We start from the raw sequence: 19,820 nt of genomic DNA, 5'->3' as shown, positions 1-19,820 counted from the left end.
CCCTAAGCTCTAACCCCAAAGATTCTAATTCACCAGGTCTGGAGTAAGCTCTAGGAATATGTATTTTGAAGAAATACTCAGTTGCTTCTGTGGACCACATCCTACAAAAACATTAACACATACTATTGGTCTCATAGATCATTAGGCAAATCAGATAAAGGTATTGTGACTCCAACTCTGGTATTCTTCAAGGTATGGAGTCATACCTTTCTGACTCCATTTTGGTTCTTGCTTCCTCCTTTCTCCATCCAGTTATCATAAGCACCTACTTATTACTACAAACATGAAATTCCTGTGGCAGATAAGAGAAGTATAGGTTGCTTTTCTTGTAGACATGTAGTCATTAAGATTACATACTTTGGCATTAGACAGATGTGGGTTCAAGTCCTAAATTGCTGGATTATTTTCCAGCTGCTGTGTAATCTTGGCTATGTTATTTAACCTTTTTATGCCTCAGTCACCTCATTAATAAAATGTATATAATCAAGATACTTAACCTTATAGGGTTAGAGTAGGGATTAATGAAGTAATATTAGGAAAGCATAGCCTTTGAAACATAGCAAGTGACCAATCACTAAACTGTAGCTTTTTTGTGTTACTATTTTATGCTGAGCTTACGAGAATGTGCTCTAATTTTTGTACCAAGGTCAGGGCTGCAGGTTTGCCCCAGATGCAGGGAAGTAAAGGGATACATTATCTATAGAGAATTTTTAAAAAACTGAGTGAAAGGCGGCCTGCTTTTTATTATTACTATGAACTGGTAATTCTAAACAAAGTCAGTGATAAATACTCCTCCCCGAATACTTTCTTTGTTGGATTAGGTTCTAAATAATTGCCATGGCTACTGTTGAGTTTTATTATTTATATACGTGACCTTCAAATTAGCATTTTTGTTGCTTTTTATTTAATAAACATTGCATTCTACATGGAGGTTAATAAGGAGAGCTCTGGCCCATGCAGACTTAGCTACATGCATTTGTTTTGAGAGTGAATTTGTAAAGGTCCATAATTATTCAAGCTAACTTTGGATGCAGTTTGAGTCTCCAATTCTTATGATAGCACATATTCCAGTGTTTAAACAAAAGATACAAATAAACAATGATAGCACAGTGGTTATAAAAACAAAGAAACAAAACTTGAGTTCCTTCAATTCTGTCATTATGTGTGATACGATGAAGTTTTTTTATTTGTTCAAAATTTAAGATTGTAGAGATATTTGCAAGTTGCTAGAATGGATCCTGAAGAAATAAAGATGTGCAGTTTTGCAATTTTGGATTTTGTTGTGAAATTGGATTCTTATGGATCTCTGCTTACCTTTTTTCATAAAAACTTTCCTTAACTAGCTTACTACCTTGCTACATGTTAACAAAACTTTTGAAGTTAAAATTAATAAAAAATTAATCTGGCTATACTGTCCATTAAACATGAGTATGTGGAGCTCCGTTTTGACCAAGTCATTGACAAATCTGCATAAGTTAAGGTTCAAACAGAAACTGTAATGTTATTCATTACTATGATAGGCCAATATGAAGGTTTAAGTTTTACTATACTTTTTCAAATACGTATACATATATACACATATTCACAGTAATGTTTTTAAAAAGTGTTAATCTACTACCTTTTCTCTTTTGTACTTCTCTATTTTTGAAACTGTTTTTAAAAACACTTTCTCACTTGTATAATTATATGTGTGTCAACTACAAGTCGGCTCTTGCCATTGGCACTGCCATCTCCCTCTACAAGGATTAAATCATGAGCTGCTGCAGCTACTGACTTTCAACACCCTGAGAGGAGTTTGGGGTGGAGATCAGAAATGAGGCACTCTGTTCTCTGGGAAAAACTGGCAGAAAAGGTCTTGAGATAGTTAGATATTTTCAGGAGATGATTTTATGAGCCCAATTCTTGTATCTCCTCATATCTAAAAAAGCACTGAAATCCTTCATGGTGACATCTGCTCCTCGTGACTAGCAGTAACCTGCACAAGACTAGCAGAAACCTTCTGCAAAAAATATGTGCTTGATTGCATGTACTCCCCCTTCACCAAAATCACATGTATACTAACCTTCCCCCCTACCTCTTTGGAGCAGTTTCTCAGAGCTATCTGAAATGCTGTTTCCCAGGCTAGAGTCCTCATTTTGCCCCAAATAAAACTTAACTCACAACTCTCATGTTGTGCTTTTTTTTTTTAAATCAGCATATGGAAAGTTCAATAAAATTAAAATTTCACTCTCTTTTCCTTTTTTGAAATGCAAATTTATTTTCATTTATTTATTTTTACTGACATGATTGTATTATGAGGTTCAATAAAGAAAAATGTTCACTGCCTAAATTTTTTCTGGCCATTATTATTATTTATTTCATTTCTTGATTATTGCTAAAAATAACTTTGTCATATAGAGGAAGAAATGTTAAAATATAGTCTACTCCAGCAGTCAAATACTGGGTTTGATCCAAAAGTAAGTGGTGTCTACTTCCAGGGTAGTCCAGTTCAATTTTTCCCCTCAAGCATCAGGGTTCCCACCTCACCTTCCTCTCTTTTTCTTCTCACTCTTCTTTCTCTTGTCTTCGTCCTCACTGCCTCACCCAACTCCGAAATGCTATTTTAATATGATAGATCCACTGATAGTGAAAGTGAGTCTGAGCTGAATTCATCAGAATGGGTTGCACAGGAAACTAACTGAATGAAAGGTTGTGCATCACAAACAGGGGACCAGGAAAGGTTAAAAAAAAGGATGCTTTATCAGGTGGTCACCTTTTGGTAGCAGAGTGCTGGGTACAATTTCCTGTTGTGAGGACTCTGAGGACTCTGAATGGGGCTGATCAGGATGTCTACACAAACTCTTTATAGGAGCAGCCATGTAATTTGGAAACTGTTGGAGTGGAGGTGGCTGTATTTAATGAGGTGAAAGAGGAAAAGAGAACTTAAACAAAATGCACCATAATGAAGGGAAGTGCTTTTTCAAAAACACAATGATACAAATTTCTCTTTGCTAATGCTTTCTTGACCTGGGAGTTGGCAAGGGTTATCCAAACAGAACCAAAATTACTCAGAAAAAGTGGTTTTGGATCAAGCATACTCATGGAAAATTCAAGAAAGAAATTTAAAAAGCAACAAATATGTGAATAAAATAATAAATGTTATAATATTATAATATGATAATTCTAATAAAATAATATATGCAATATCATTACAGTTTAAGAAATATGAATAAACAGAGAATCAGCTTGGCAAAGATTTAAAAAGTCACCAAGTATTAGCATGGTAAAGACAGAGAAATAAGTAATATGTTGTTTGTGGAGTAAACATTAGTACACACTTCTTGGCAAACTTAGCAATATTTATCCTTAAAAATCTATATTCATTTGAACCCAGCATTTCCATCTATAGTAATTTGGTCAGAGGAAATAACTATGACTTTTGGTAAAGATTTAACCCTATGTAAGTTAATTATAGTTAATTATTTTATAACTTAGAAAGTCTGGAAATACCTCAACTATCCAAAAATAGTGGTCCGATTAGATATATTACAGTAGACTTTGACTGGAAATTTATCCAGTGATTAAAAATTATGTACTATCAAATATTTAAGGACATGGAAATATACCCTTAACTAAAAAACAAATTACTAAACAATATTACATTATCCTTTATGCTTAGAAAAGTAACTGGAAAATGTATACTGAAATAGAAAGAAATGTCTTTTTTTTTTTTTTTTTTTTTTTGCGGTACACGGGTCTCTCACCATTGCGGCCTCTCCCGTTGCGGAGCACAGGCTCGGGACGCGCAGGCTCAGCGGCCATGGCTCATGGGCACAGCCCGCGGCATGTGGGACCCTCCCGGACAGGGACACAAACCCGTGTCCCCTGCATCGGCAGACGGACTCTCAACCACTGCGCCACCAGGGAAGCCCAAGAAAGAAATATCTTCATTCCCTTATTTCATTCTCCCTTTTTGCTCTTCCCTAATCCATCCCAATCCTGAGGAATCGCTAATATTTTGTCAAATTCTGGCATACTGTTTGGGCCACAGTTACAGACTGGCAGCCACTGTTCATTAAAAGGGCAAGTGTGTAGCTCCCTCTCTCTTGTTTCCTACTGCCCCCATGTGGTAGGATTGGTAAACTGAATCAAGGTTTTCTTGGACTAATCAACTTGCTGCTTCACCTGGTCTCTCTTCTGTAGACTCATCATTGCTTAGGCCTCCTGTACCTTATGGTGAGTTAGAGAATAGAATATCCCAAGAAATGTAATTGGGCTTGGGAAGGAGTAGAAACTGTTAAGTTTATAGGGAACTGGTGCCGAAGCTACGCGTCAGGTACTGAAGGTCAAGGTCTAGGCTGGCTGCCTAAACCACAAAGGAGGGGAGGGGATTAATAGAGATGCAATCATTAATTAAATTAATAAATTAATAGAGATGCAACCAAAAATTTTAAAAAAACCTAATATACTGGGAAATATATTGGTTGGGGGAAATTAGATTTAAAGTTTTCTAATGTCTTTATATTATTTTAGAAGAGGCTTAAGGTATAAGCTTTGTATTTTGTTGTAGAAATTAATGCTACTCTTTAGTATTTATCGTTCTACTCTCCTTTGGGGAACTTTTGGGGCCTGGACCTCCTTGCCTATTGGAAGTTAGCCTTGGCCACACAAGTAGCTTTGATCAATGAAATATGAATGAAGGTATCACTTCCAAGAGGAAGTATTTAAGAATTAGTTTGAGTACCCATTCTCTCTTTCCTTTGTCACTGTGACAAGTCACTAGTACTATTCCTGTTGAACCTTCAACAAGCTATAACCCAGAGTGAGGATGAAATCTTGCTTCTTTCTGATGATTTTCTTACACAAGGTTGTCTATATAATAGTATAAATTATTTTATCCCAACAGAAACAAGCACTGGTATTGGAAGCAGTAGGGAAATGCATATGGAAGGTGAGAAAGATGTAACGTCAAAATATTTGGTAAAATGCCATCCTCCATAAGTTGTGAGACATATCATATAACATAAAGTTAAATGTAGCTCTAGGGGAGGAAGTTGGAAAACAAAACTTTACCAGTGAGTGTTGGTAATAGCTGCATTTGACCATTTCCTGAGTTCAGGAAAGCATTTGTATGTTCCCAAACAGGAATAAAATGTCCATCAGCAAAGCAATGGATAAAGATGTGGTACATATATACAATGGAATATTACTCAGACACAAAGAACAATGGAGAAAAAAAAAAGTCCCTCCACTCTCTCAGGAGTAAATTTAATCAAGGAACATGTCCCACCCCAAAGACAGAGGGCTTTACTAATATTTGCCTACTAGAATTTCAAAATTGCTTCTTTTCCAAGAAGAAGTACTTTTCTGGTTATGCTGTGCCTGTCTCATCATTGTATATTGGGAACAGGTAATTAACACAATTTGTCTTTTTGGCTCGAAGGGCTTATATCAAGAGTAACAACATCAAGATCTGTTTGTAGCAATTGCTGTGCATCCACCCTACCCCATAACATAGAGGAAACCTGACTCTGAGGCAAACTTTCTAACTCTGAGACAACTTTTTGAGTTGTCTCCTTTCAGGTGGAAGTAAGTGTAATCTACATGGAAAAAAGAGTGACCCAAATATTTGGTGAGCAGAGGGCAACCTGTAGTAGACATTATATCTCCTCACCAATATTTCAAATTTTTCTCTCCTTCCCCTCTCACAGGCGGATTGTACTTCCCTGTTCCCACGAATTTGGGTATGGTAATGTGACCGTTGTCCAACGGAATATGAGAAGTGATCCAAGGCAGATGCATTTAAGCACCACTGCAAACTATCCATTTCCTTGCCTTGTTACTACAACTGATGTTCCCAAATGCTGGATTCTCTGTCAGCCTACATTGCTGAGGAAGCATGAAAATATTTATTGTTCTAAGCCACTGAGAATTTGGAATTGTTAATTCCTACTACATAATATAGTCTATCTTAATGGATACTGATGTATAAAATATATACAGACATAATGTAAAAGAATATAATTCCAAGCTGTTAAGGGAGAAAAGGAATGAAAAAATTTTAAAATCAATCAAGAAGAAAGCACAATAGGAAAGAAAAAAGGAATGGAGAGAGAGCAACAGTGGGCAAAAATAATATGGTAGAAATAAATTTAAATGTATTAATCAGATCTTGTAAGGTTATCCTGCATTAATAAGTCATCCCCAAATCTCAGTGACTTACAGAATCTAAGGTTTGTTTCTCACTCGCATTATATGCCAGTCTTCAGAAGTCTTTAGCTATTCAATCTGGGACCCAGACTGAAGGAAAAGCTTCACTCTGAAACACCGCATGTATTATGGCAGAGAAAAACTCAGAACAACATGGTGGCTCTAAAACCTTCTACTCAGAAGTGGCACATTTACTTCTACTCACTTTTAACTGGTATAAATAAATAAGTAAATAAATAAAATCACACGGAGGAGATTGGTTCAAGATGGCAGAGTAGAAGGACATGTGCTCACTCCCTCATGCGAGAGCACCGGAATCACAACTAATTGCTGAAACATCATGAACAGGAAGATACTGGAACTCACCAAAGAAGATACCCCACATCCAAAGACAAAGGAGAAGCCACAATGAGACAGTAGGAGGGGTGCAATCACAATAAAATCAAATCCCATAACTGCTGGGTGGGTGACTCACAAACTGGAGAACACTTATACCACAGAAGTCCACCCAATGGAGTGAAGGTTCTGAGCCCCACGTCAGGCTTCCAAGCCTGGGGGTCCAGCAACGGGAGGAGGAATTCCCAAAGAATCAGACTTTGAAGGCAAGGGGGATTTGACTACAGGACTTCGAAAGGACTGGGGGAAACAGACACTCCACTCTTGGAGGGCACACAAAAAGTAGTGTGTGTATCAGGACTGAGGAGGAAGGAGCAGTGACCCCACAGGAGGCTGAACCAGACCCACCTCCTGAACCAGACCTACCTCCTAGAGTTGCAGGGTCTCCTGCAGAGGCAGAGGGTGGCTGTGGCTCACTGCATGGACAAGGACACTGGCAGGAGAAGTTCTGGGAAGTACTCCTTGGCATGAGCCCTGCCAGAAGTCCTACATGAGCCCCACCAAAGAGCCTGTAGGCTCCAGTGCTGGATCGCCTCAGGGCAAACAACCAACAGGCCGGGAACTCAGCCCCACCCATCAGCAGACAAGCAGATTAAAGTTTTACTGAGGTCTGCCCACCAGAGCAACATCCAGCTCTACCCACCACCATTCCCTCCCATCAGGAAGCTAGCACAAGCCTCTTAGATAGCCTCATCCACCAGAGGGCAGACAGCAGAAGCAAGAATTACAATCCTGCAGCCCGTGGAGCAAAAAACACATTCAGAAAAAGACAGACAAAATGAAAAGGCAGAGGACTATGTACCAGATGAAGGAACAAGATAATACCCCAGAAGAACAACTAAATGAAGTGGAGATAGGCAATCTCCCTGAAAAAGAATTCAGAATGATAGTGAAGATGATCCAGGACCTTGGGAAAAGAATGGAGGCAAAGATCGAGAAGATGCAAGAAATGTTTAACAAACACCTAGAAGAATTAAAGAACAAATACCTAGAAGAATTAAAGAACAAACAAACAGAGATGAACATACCATAACTGAAATGAAAAATACACTGGAAGGAATCAACAGCAGAGTAACTGAGGCAGAAAGCACGGATAACTGACCTGGAAGACAGAATGGTGAAATTCACAGCCATGGAATAGAATAAAGAAAAAAGAATGAAATGAAATGAAGACAGCCTATGAGACCTCTGGGACAAAAGTAAATGCAACAACATTCGCATTATAGGGGTCCCAGAAGAACAAGAGAGAAAGGAACTGAGAAAATATTTGATGAGATTATAGTTGAAAACTTCCCTAACATGGGAAAGGAAATAGCCACCCAAGTCCAGGAAGTGCAGAGAGTTCCAGGTAGGATAAACCCAAGGAGAAACATGCCGAGACACAGAGTAATCAAATTGATGAAAATTAAAGACAAAGAAAAATTATTAAAAGCAACAAGGGAAAAATGACAACATACAAGGGAACTCCCATAAGGTTAACAGCTGATTTATCAGCAGAAACTCTACAAGCCAGAAGGGAGTGCCATGATATATTTAAAGTGATGAAAGGGAAGAACCTACAACCAAGATTACCCTACCCAGCAAGGATCTCATTCAGATTCTATGGAGAAATCAAAAGCTTTACAGACAATCAAAAGCTAAGAGAATTCAGCACCACCAAACCAGCTCTACAACAAATGCTAAAGGAACTTTTCTATGTGGGAAACACAAGAGAAGAAAAGGACCTACAAAAACAACACAAAACAATTAAGAAAATAGTAATAGGAACATACATATCGATAATTACCTTAAATGTGAATGGATTAAATGCTCCAACCAAAAGACACAGGCTCACTGAATGGATACAAAAACAAGACCCATCTATATGCTGTCGACAAGAGACCTACTTCAGATCTGGGGACACATACAGACTGAAAGTGAGGGGATGGAGAAAGATTTTCCATGCAAATGGAAATCAAAAGAAAGCTGGAGTAGCAATACTCATATCAGATAAAACAGACTTTAAAATAAAGACTGTTACAAGAGACAAGGAAGGACACTACATAATGATCAAGGGATCAATCCAAGAAGAAGATATAACAATTGTAAATATATATGCACCCAACATAGGAGCACACAAGGCAAATGCTAACAGCTATAAAAGAGGAAATTGACAGTAATACAGTAATAGTGGGGGACTTTAACACCCCACTTACACCAATGGACAGATCATCCAGACAGAAAATTAATAAGGAAACACAAACTTTAAATGACACAATAGACCAGAGAGATTTAATTGATATTTATAGGACATTCCATACAAAAAACAGTAGATTACACTTTCTTCTCAAGTGCACATGGAACATTCTCCAGGATAGATCACATCTTGGGTCACAAATCAACCCTGGGTAAATTTAGGAAAATTGAAATCATATCAAGCATCTTTTTCAACCACAATGCTATGAGATTAGAAATAAATTACATGGGAAAAAACTGTAAAAAATACAAACACATGGAGGCTGAACAATACGTTACTAAATAACCAAGAGATCAATGAAGTAACCAAAGAGGAAATCAATAACTAGTGGGAAGCAACCGCATAGCACAGGGAGATCAGCTCGGTGCTTTGTGACCGCCTGGAGGAGTGGGATAGGGAGGGTGGGAGGGAGGGAGACGCAAGAGGGAAGAGATATGGGAACATATGTATATGTATAACGGATTCACTTTGTTATAAAGCAGAAACTAACACACCATTGTAAAGCAATTATACTCTAATAAAGATGTTAAAAAAAAAAAAAACTACAATGAGGTATCACCTCACACCAGTTAGAAAGGGCATCATCAGAAAATCTACAAACAACAAATGCTGGAGAGGGTGTGGAGAAAAGGGAACCCTCTTGCACTGTTGGTGGCAATGTAAATTGATACAGCCACTATGCAGAACAGTATGGAGGTTTCGTAAAAAACTAAAAATAGAATTATCATATGACCCAGCAATTCGACTACTGGGCATATACCTAGAGAAAACCATAATTCAGAAAGACACATGCACCCCAATGTTCATTGCAGCACTATTTACCATAGTCAGGTCATGGAAGCAACCTAAATGCCCATCCACAGAAGAAAGGATAAAGAAGATGTGGTACATATATACAACGGAGGGCTTCCCTGGTGGCGCAGTGGTTGAGAGTCCACCTGCTGATGCAGGGGACACGGGTTCGTGTCCCAGTCTGGGAAGATCCCACATGCTGCGGAGTGGTTAGGCCCGTGAGCCATGGCCGCTGACCCTGGGTGTCCGGAGCCTGTGCTCCGCAACAGGAGAGGCCACAACAGTGAGAGGCCCGCGTACAGCAAAAAAATAAAAATAAAAGAAAAAGAAAAAAAAAGTAAAAGGATCATACACCATGATCAAGTGGGATTTATCCCAGGGATGCAAGGATTCTTCAATATATGCAAATCAATCAATGTGATACACCATATTAACAAATTGAAGAATAAAAACCATATAATCATCTCAATAGATGCAGAAAAAGCTTTTGACAAAATTCACCACCCTTTATGATAAAAACTCTCCAGAAAGTAGGCACAGAGGGAACCTACCTCAACATAATAAAGGCCATATATGACAAACCCACAGCAAACATCATTCTCAATGATGAAAAACTGAAAGCATTTCCTCTAAGATCAGGAACAAGACAAGGATGTCCACTCTCGCCACTATTATTCCACATAGTTTTGGAAGTCCTAGCCATGGCAATCAGAGAAGAAAAAGAAATAAAAGGAATACAAATTGGAAAAGAAGAAGTAAAACTGTCACTGTTTGCAGATGACATGATACTATACATAGATAATCCTAAAGATGCCACCAGAAAACTAGTAGAGTTAATGAATGAATGTGGTAAAGTTTCAGGACACAAAATTAATGCACAGAAATCTCTTGCATTCCTATACTAACAATGAAAGATCAGAAAGAGAAATTAAGGAAACAATCCCATTCACCATTGCAACAAAAAGAATAAAATACCTAGGAATAAACCTACATAAGGAGGTAAAAGACCTGTACTCCGAAAAGTATAAGACACTGATGAAAGAAATCAAAGATGACACGAACAGATGGAGAGATATAACATGTTCTTGGATTGGAAGAATCAATATTGTGAAAGTGACTACACTACCCAAAGCAATCTACAGATTCAGTGCAATCCCTGTCAAATTACCAACTACATTTTTTACAGAAGTAGAACAAAACATCTTAAAATTTGTATGGAGACACAAAAGACCCCGAATAGCCAAAGCAGTCTTGAGGGAAAAAAATGGAGCTGGAGAAATCAGACTCCCTGTCTTCAGACTTTATTACAAAGCTACAGTAATCAAGACAACATGGTGCTGGAGCAAAAACAGAAATATAGATCGACAGAACAGGATAGAAAGCCCAGAGATAAACCCACACACCTATGGTCAACTAATCTATGACAAAGGAGGCAAAGATATACAATGGAGAAAAGACAGTCTCTTCAATAAGTGGTGCTGGGAAAACTGGATAGCTACATGTAAATGAATGAAATTAGAACACTCCCTAACACCATGCACAAAAATAAACTCAAAATGGATTAAAGACTGTAAAGCCAGACACTATAAAACTCTTAGAGGGAAACAGAAAGAACACCCTGGCGTAAAGCACAGCAAGATCTTTTTTGACCCACCTCCTAGAGTAACTGAAATTAAAACAAAAATAAACAAATGGGACCTAAAAGCTTTTGCACAGCCAAGGAAACTATAATCAACATGAAAAGACAACCCTCAGAATGGGAGAAAATATCTGCAAACGAATCAACGGACAAAGGATTAATCTCCAAAATACATAAACAGCTCATGCAGCTCAATATTAAAAAAAACAAACAACCCAATCCAAAAATGGGCAGAAGACCTAAAGAGACATTTTTCCAAAGAAGACATACAGATGCCCAAGAGGCACATGAAAAGCTGCTCAACATCACTAATTATTACAAAAATGAAATCAAAACTACAATGAGGAGACAGGGCCCGAACCATGTCGGAAAAGACTCAAAAAAGTGTGAAGATTGCACCTGGGGCAGTTGTGTGTGTAGAGAGTGAAATCAGGGTTGTGTGTGTAGAGAGCAGCAGTGTGTATAGAGAGTGAAATCAGGGGTGATGTAACTATAGGACCCAGGACAGTGATCCACCCTAAAGCACAAATCATTGCGGAAGCCGGGCCCATAGTGATTGGCGAAGGTAACGTAATAGAAGAACAGGCGCTCATCATAAATGCTCACTCTGATGCAGCAGATTCAGAGCCCAAACCTATGATCATTGGCACAAATAATGTGTTTGAAGTTGGCTGTTATTCCCAAGCCATGAAAATAGGAGATAATAATATTATTGAATCAATTGTGTATGTAGGCAGAAACGTAATATTGACAAGTGGTTGCATCATTGGGGCCTGTTGCAACCTGAACACATTTGAAGTCATCCCTGAGAACACAGTGATTTATGGTGCAGGCTGTCTTCATCGGGTACAGACTGAGCGCCCACAGCCCCAGACACTACAACTGGATTTCCTGTTGAAAATCTTGCCAAACTACTATCACCTAAAGAAGACTATGAAAGGAAGCTCAACTCCAGTTAAGAACTAAGAACAATATATGTCATCAAGGTAACATTTGTCTTTGACCACTGTCTTCTGAAAAATCCACACTGTTTATGCACTCTTAGCAGTGCGCAGAATAATACGTGTTGACTTTATCTTGTAAAATTCAGTTAGAGAGGAAAATAATGGGTTTTCATTGTAACTGTCCTCTATAATTTATATAAAATGCATTATTTTCTGATGTCCTTGCCCCATTTCTGATAATTTACAGATTTTTCTTCTGTGTTGTTTTGTTATGTAAAATGTTGGCCATGAAATTTAGTTATATAAAAGACTACCCATGAGGGCTTCCCTGGTGACGCAGTGGTTGAGAGTCCACCTGCCGATGCAGGGGACACGGGTTTGTGCCCCGGTCCGGGAGGATCCCACATGCCACGGAGCAGCTAGGCCTGTGAGACGTGGCTGCTGAGCCTGCGCGTCCGGAGCCTGTGCTCCGCAACAGGAGAGGCCACAACAGTGAGAGGCCCGTGTACCGCAAAAAAAAAAAAAAAAAGACTACCCATGATAAGACAGAACATATTGTTATGTATTTATAGTCTAGCATTTACTAAACTAAATAAAAATGTTGATGACAGGACTTTCAGTGAATATACTTTAATCAATTTTTCTCCTTGCATCAACTTTCCCAAAATAGCCCCTTTAATTTTTATTGTGTACTAGCTATATATTAAAGATAATGTGGATTTCTAGCTGTTTAAAATTTCAGGTGAAATTTCAGCAGCTATTGAATTAATTTAGACTTCATTTTGTTTCCAAGAAAACGATTTTATTTTTCTTTTCAGTAAAACAAAAGTAATCGGGGAAAGATGTATTCAGTAGAATATAAAATCAAAAAGAATGGTGTCTGATGAAAATGACAAGTAAAATGATGATTGAGTGGTATTCTTAGGTTTCTGAGGACAATTAAACTAGAAGAGATTTTGATATATTTATAAATGTATGAAATTATTTTGGCATATTACTAATCACTAATTATTGACGTTGTCATAATTCTATTTACCTAATTACATAATGGGCAAAATATTGAGTATTTTATTGTAATTCCAAGGGTTTTTTTTTAATAATTCAAGTGCATACATTTAATGGGACATACTTTTTAACTTTTGAATCAGTAGATGTTGATTAATACTAAGACATTAAATGCTAAAATATTTTCTCTTGAAACTTACTATTTTTTCATTGAGGTGTGGTTGATTTACAATGTTGTGTTAGTTTCAGGTGTATAGCAAGGTGATTCAGTTATATGTATATATGTATCCTTTTTCAGATTCTTTTCCAGTATAAATTATTACAAGATTAATTTTTAATTGTGGATAGTAAAAGGCCATTTTTGAATTTCTGAAAAAAAAAGAACTACAATGAGGTATCACCTCACACCAGTTAGAATGGGCATCATCAGAAAATCTATAAACAACAAATGCTGGAGAGGGTGTGGAGAAAAGGGAACCCGCTTGCACTGTTGGTGGGAATGTAAATTGATACAGCCACTATGGAGAACAGTATGGAGGTTCCTTAAAAAACTAAAAATAGAATTACCATATGACTCAGCAATCCCACTACTGGGCATATCCCCAGAGAAAACCGTAATTCAGAAAGACACGTGCACCCCAATATTCATTGAAGCACTATTTACAATAGCAAGGTCATGGAAGCAACCTAAATGCCCATCCACAGAAGAAAGGATAAAGAAGTTGTGGTACATATATACAATGGAATATTACTGAGCCATAAAAAGGAATGAAATTGGGTCATTTGTAGCAATGTGGATGGACCTAGAGACTGTCATACAGAGTGAAGTAAGTCGGAAAGACAAAAACAAATATCATATATTAATGCATATATGTGGAATCTAGAAAAATGGTACAGATGAACTGGTTTGCAAGGCAGAAATAGAGACACAGATGCAGAGAACAAACATATCAACACCAAGGGGGGGAACGGGGGGGACGGTTTGTGATGGGATGAATTGGGAGATTGGGATCGACATATATACGCTAATATGTATAAAATGGATAACTAATAAGAACCTGCTGTATAAAAAAAAATTAAATTAAAATAAATACATAAAATCACATGGTCAAGCCCGTTAATGGGCTTAGATGTTAATAGCCTCAGAAGTATAATACTTTAACAGGGATAGGCCTGGAAGAGAGGGGCCTTGTAAGGAGGAGCTGTTAGGAAGGGTCGGTGAATATTTTGATAATAAAATAATCTACCATACCAAATATAAAACTGATTCAGGGCTTCCCTGGTGGCACAGTGGTTAAGAATCTGCCTGCCAATGGAGGGGACACAAGTTCAATCCCTGGTCCGGGAAGATCCCACATGCCACGGAGCAACTAAGCCCGTGTGCCACAACTACTGAGCCTGCGCTCTAGAGCCCGCGAGCCACAACTACTGAGCCCGTGTGCCACAGCTACTGAAGCCCGCGTGCCTAGACCCTGTGCTCTGCAGCAAGAGAAGCCAGCACAATGAGAAGCCCGCATGCAGCAACGAAGACCCAATGCAGCCAAAAATAAATAAATTAAAAAAAAACTGATTCCAATGAATGGAAATTGTCTAAACTACGCAATTAGTAGTCAAATATTGTCAGACTACAACAAAAACAATCCAACTCTATGCTCTTCATAAGTGCCTCATCTAAAACATAGGGGCAGAGAAAGTCAAAGTATAGGGAAAATACTACACAAATAAATCTGGTATAAAAAAGAAAGAAAGAAATCTGATGGAGCCATACTGATATTATACAAAACAGACTTCAAAGCAAAAAGCATTTCTAGAAATAAAGATCGTCAATACATAATGATAAAAGCTTCGATTCATCAGGAAAATATAATAATTCTAAACTTTATGCACTTGATAACATAGCCTCAAAATCTACGGACAAATTCACCAGCAAAAAGGAGGATTTTAACTAATTTTTCAGAGTAAATTAAACAGACCAAAAAAGGGGGGATATAAAAACTCTGAGCGACACAATTAACAAGCTCAGTGAAAAGGACATATACAGGACACTGCAGTCAACAGCTACAGAATATACGTTCTTTTCAAGCTCAAAATCTTTATGATACTGCATAAAACAGGTCCCCTGAAATTTCAAAAAACTGGTATACAGAATACTTACTTAACAACCATAAAATTAAGTTAAAAATCAATAACAAAAAGACAAATAGAAATACTTCCATGTGTTTAGAAATTTAAAAATGTATTTGCAGGCCAAAAAAGTCATAATAGAAATCAGAAAATTTCTAAAATTTCTTAGAACTGAATGATAAAGAATTTCATATTCAATACTTGTGAGATACTGCTAAAGTCTTACTTTGAGGGAAACAGATAATTGTATATTCCTAACTAAGCACAAAAGAGGCTCAAAATTAATGAACTAAGCGTTCCAACTTTAGACATTAGGGGAAAAATACAGAATAAATTTTACAAAAGCAGAAAGGAGATAATCAAGTTTTTTATTAGGGGAGAAATTACAGAACTACACGAGAAATCTTGGGCCAAGTACCTCCTGGCAAGCCCTTCCTGGGAAAAACTGTAATAGTTTCTTAAAGGATGCTGAAGAAGACTTCTGTAAATGAGGAGTTATGCTATGTGCATATATAGGTAGACTCAATACTGCAAACACGTCGGTTCTCCACAAATTGATTCATAGATTCAATTCAATCCTCAAAAGCCTAATAAGTTTTGTTTGTTGTGTTCTGGTTGGTGGCTCAATAAGCTGTTTCTAAAATTTCTATGTAAGAACAAAGAAGCAAGAATAGTTAGGAAACTCCTGAATAAAAAGAATAAAGTGGGAGTCTTGTTCTATTAGATATCAAGGCTTACGACTAAGCTATATTCATAAGCCCAAATTATACAGAAACAGACAAAAAGAGACTAATAAATAGATCCGAATAGAGATCTCAGAAACAGACAACTTATATATGCAAACTTGATTTATGACAGAGGTGACAATATGGATCAGTGGGTTAAGAACCTTCCAATAAATGCTGCTGGGAAAATTGTTTATCCAAATAGTTATATTTGGAGATTGAACGAAAATTTGAAATTGGAATGTAAATTTTTACAGCCACTTTGGAAATCAATTTGTCATCCTCAAACAGAGTTAAAACTGGATATTGTATGACCCAGACATTCCACTCCTGGGCATACATGTTGCAGAAACTCTTGCACATTTTTACCAGAGCTTATGTACAAGAATGTTCACAGCAATATTACATATAAGTTCAAAAAATAGGGGAAAAATCCGAATGTCCACTGAAAGAAGAATCCATAAATCACTTGTAATATAGTCATACAATGGACATGCAGTATAGTAGAGAAAATTAATGCATGCCGCTACTTGAATCAATATAAATAAAACTTTCAAATATAATATTGAGGAAAAAAATACCCAAATTGTATATACAGTATGACTTTGTCTATATTGAGTAGATAAACATGTAAAACAAAAATATGTAATTTAGGAATACTTATATCTGTGGATAAAATGTAAAAATAAAATAAGGGGAGTGGTAAACAATCAAATACCCGGGGTAATTAATACCCTGGTGAGTTGGGGTGGGGATTGGTTTATAGAGCGTGAGGCATGAAATCAAATAAAAGCATTTCAAATATATGGGTAATGTTCTATTTTTGAGGTTAAATGACAGGTCTAGAGCTTTTTAAAATTGCTGCTTTGATACTTTAAACATATAAATATTCTCTCGTATGCATTAAATATTTAATAAAATTGCTGCACAGACACTGTAGGGGTAGGATGGACACCTATTCAAAGTCTGGTTTGGACGTACACACACACACACACACACACACATGCACACACACCCCAAGAAAGTATGAGAAGATTGATTACTCATAAAATGAGACTTTCTGGGGAGAGCAGGGCGGCTCCCAAGCAGGCCCCAAAATGGCTTGAGAGAGCAGGAAAAGAAGACTGACTTGGGGTTTTTATGGTGACTAGGGATGATACTGACCAGAGTTCTTGGCCTTCCCCAATCAACAGAAATCGATCAGAGGCCAGATAAATTCAGGCAAGGCTCGAAAATAAGTAACAGGTTCCCTTGCTCACTCCCTGGTGGGGGGAGGGGGAGGCACGAGTTGGTTCCTTGTATGGGGTGAGGGTAGGAACGTGCCCAGGGGTCAGGCCAGAGGGTGGCCCATCCCCTTTGTGGTGTTGAGTGCAGGGGGCTTGTGCAGTACCCTGCTTTTGCTCCTGACACCCTGTTTTTGCTTCCAGCTCTTCAGAAGTGGCAGTTGGGTTTTTCTGGTCCTTTTGTATCTTGTTGTCCATAATTTGCCCCAACTGCACATGCATGCAGTTATTTTTAGTCCCTTATAGTTTCTTTGTATTTTGTAGCTTGAGGAGATGTTTGTCCACCTGCAAGCATTGCAATACTGCAGCAAAGGGTCCCAGGCCCAGCCTGCTTCAGGGAGGGTGGCTAGAGCAAGGGTTCCTGTGCATGATTTGAACTGTCACAGGCACAAAAGAAAGACTACCTGGGTTTTCTTATCAGCTTGTCCATATATGGGACAGAGAGGAAAGAGAGAGGTGGACCTTAAAAGATATCAGTCAAACATAAAAAAAAAAAGTCACTGAATTTATTACAAATATACTTTAAACAAAATTGTATAGGAAACAGAAGGCATATCTGTCTTTTGGAAGACAATATGTATGTACAGAAAAGAATGTCACCTCTCCCTTTTATTTTTTTATTATTATTATTTTTTAATGGTACAGTTACTTTATTTTATTTATTTATTTATTTATTTACTTTTGCCTGTGTTGGGTCTTTGTTTCTGTGCGAGGGCTTTCTCTAGTTGTGGCAAGCGAGGGCCACTCTTCATCGCGGTGCGCGGGCCTCTCACTATCGCGGCCTCTCTTGTTGCGGAGCACAGGCTCCAGACGCGCAGGCTCAGTAGTTGTGGCTCACGGGCCTAGTTGCTCCGCGGCATGTGGGATTTTCCCAGACCACGGCTCAAACCCGTGTCCCCTGCATTAGCAGGCAGATTCTCAACCACTGTGCCACCAGGGAAGCCCTCACCTCTCCCTTTTAGAAACCACTTCTCCCAATTCTTTCTTCTGCTAGGAATATCCCACTGGAGGAATAACTGTGGTCAAACTGTTAAATTTGGTAGCAATTTAAAATTATTTACTATTCCACAGAAGAAACAGAATACCAAGAGAAATTATTGCAATAACAGAAAGTTAGATGTCAAGTTCTGTGGAGTGAGGAGAATGGGAATTACTCATGGTGTTTAAAAGATCCTGGGATTATGCCATGCAATAAATATCATTTGGGTCTCTTTGGTACCTAGCTAAGCCCATTTGCTTTACCATGATGGTAGAGAAGAAATGCCGCAACTTTACACCCAGTAACTGCAATACCAGGCTTGAAGCCTTCTCCCAGAAGAAGGTATTTCATTCCTACTGAAAAGATATAGACAATGAATTACAAGTGTCCATCAATTTTTGAGCCACCTATTGGGGTTTGCTGCAGATAAAAAGATGACAGATTCAATCTCTGCTCTCTAGGGGCTCAGAGTCTCTTGTATTAGTTTTGCAGCCTGAGGTGTGAAAATGTAGATTTACAGAAAACCTACAGCCCCACTGTTGCCTCAAATGATAAAATAGTGAATCAGATTGCTTTCAACATACTTCAATATCTAAGAATTCATGAGAACCATTAGAAACTGTATCTACTGCCTGATATATGCTTATAGAAGAAGGAAATACTCATGCTTAAGAAAATTCTTGATAAACAGGTTGAGGGTGGATGAGGAGACCCTGAGGGCATAGGTCAGTAGAGCTAAAGATGAAAAAACAGATAGCAAAAATTACTCACATTCATTAAGATTAGAAATGTGGGATGAGTGGAGACAGAGTACTAACATCGAACTGGAGATGTGTGAGGACCTTAGAGAAGCAGAATTGTATACTCTGAACTTGTAAGCTGTTGGTTTGTAAGTTGTTACAAATGAAATGCAAATTCCTTCATCTCCCCAGTCTTTTGTAAAGTCTTCTGCACACGCATGCATGCACACAACATTTTGAGTGGGGCTGTTTTGGGTGAAAATAAAGAAGAGCCCCTGAGCTCAAAATCTGGTTTGATGCCTAATATCAGGTCAGCATAATTATAATATTGTAAAAATGCTTATCGTATCCAAGTGGTGTTCTAAGCTCTTTACGTACATTAATGTATTTACGTGTTTTATGGTAATTCATTAATTTAATAAACTCAAGGCAAATCGATAAACAGTAGTGTTTTCACCATTTTGTAAGTGAGGCATCAAAAGCACAGAGAGCTTAAGTAATTTGTCCAAAGCCATGCGGCAGCTAAGAGGCAAAACCGAATTCCAGCTTAGGCAGTTGGTAAACAGGGTGTGGAGAAAGAAGATCTATAAACTGAATGCATTCAGTGGAAGTAGAAGTGTGGTCAGTGGGGGTCCTGGGAGACACACACCCTTCTAGCAATTTACAGAAATCTTAGGGAGTGATTTAGAATTTCCACAATTAGATATGGTGCTTTTTACCTGTCTTAGCCATATCTTAAAGGATGGGATCACCCCAGCTTGTTCAGCT

General features: G+C 38.0%; 1 protein-coding gene across 1 annotated transcript; it reads left to right on the top strand.

The window, feature by feature from the left end:
• The first annotated feature begins 11,614 nt into the window (after positions 1 to 11,614).
• On the top strand, positions 11,615 to 12,218 carry LOC132419500 (dynactin subunit 6-like). Its single transcript, XM_060003397.1, has 2 exons — positions 11,615 to 11,675; positions 11,719 to 12,218. The coding sequence occupies exons 1-2, from the start codon at positions 11,615 to 11,617 to the stop codon at positions 12,216 to 12,218; spliced, it is 561 nt and encodes a 186-aa protein (XP_059859380.1).
• The last annotated feature ends 7,602 nt before the right edge of the window (positions 12,219 to 19,820 follow it).

This window comes from Delphinus delphis, chromosome 2 (assembly GCF_949987515.2).
Source record: "Delphinus delphis chromosome 2, mDelDel1.2, whole genome shotgun sequence".
Taxonomy (NCBI): Eukaryota; Metazoa; Chordata; class Mammalia; order Artiodactyla; family Delphinidae; genus Delphinus; species Delphinus delphis.
The sequence above is the reverse complement of the archived record's forward strand: the minus strand, read 5'-3'. Positions and strand labels throughout refer to the sequence as shown.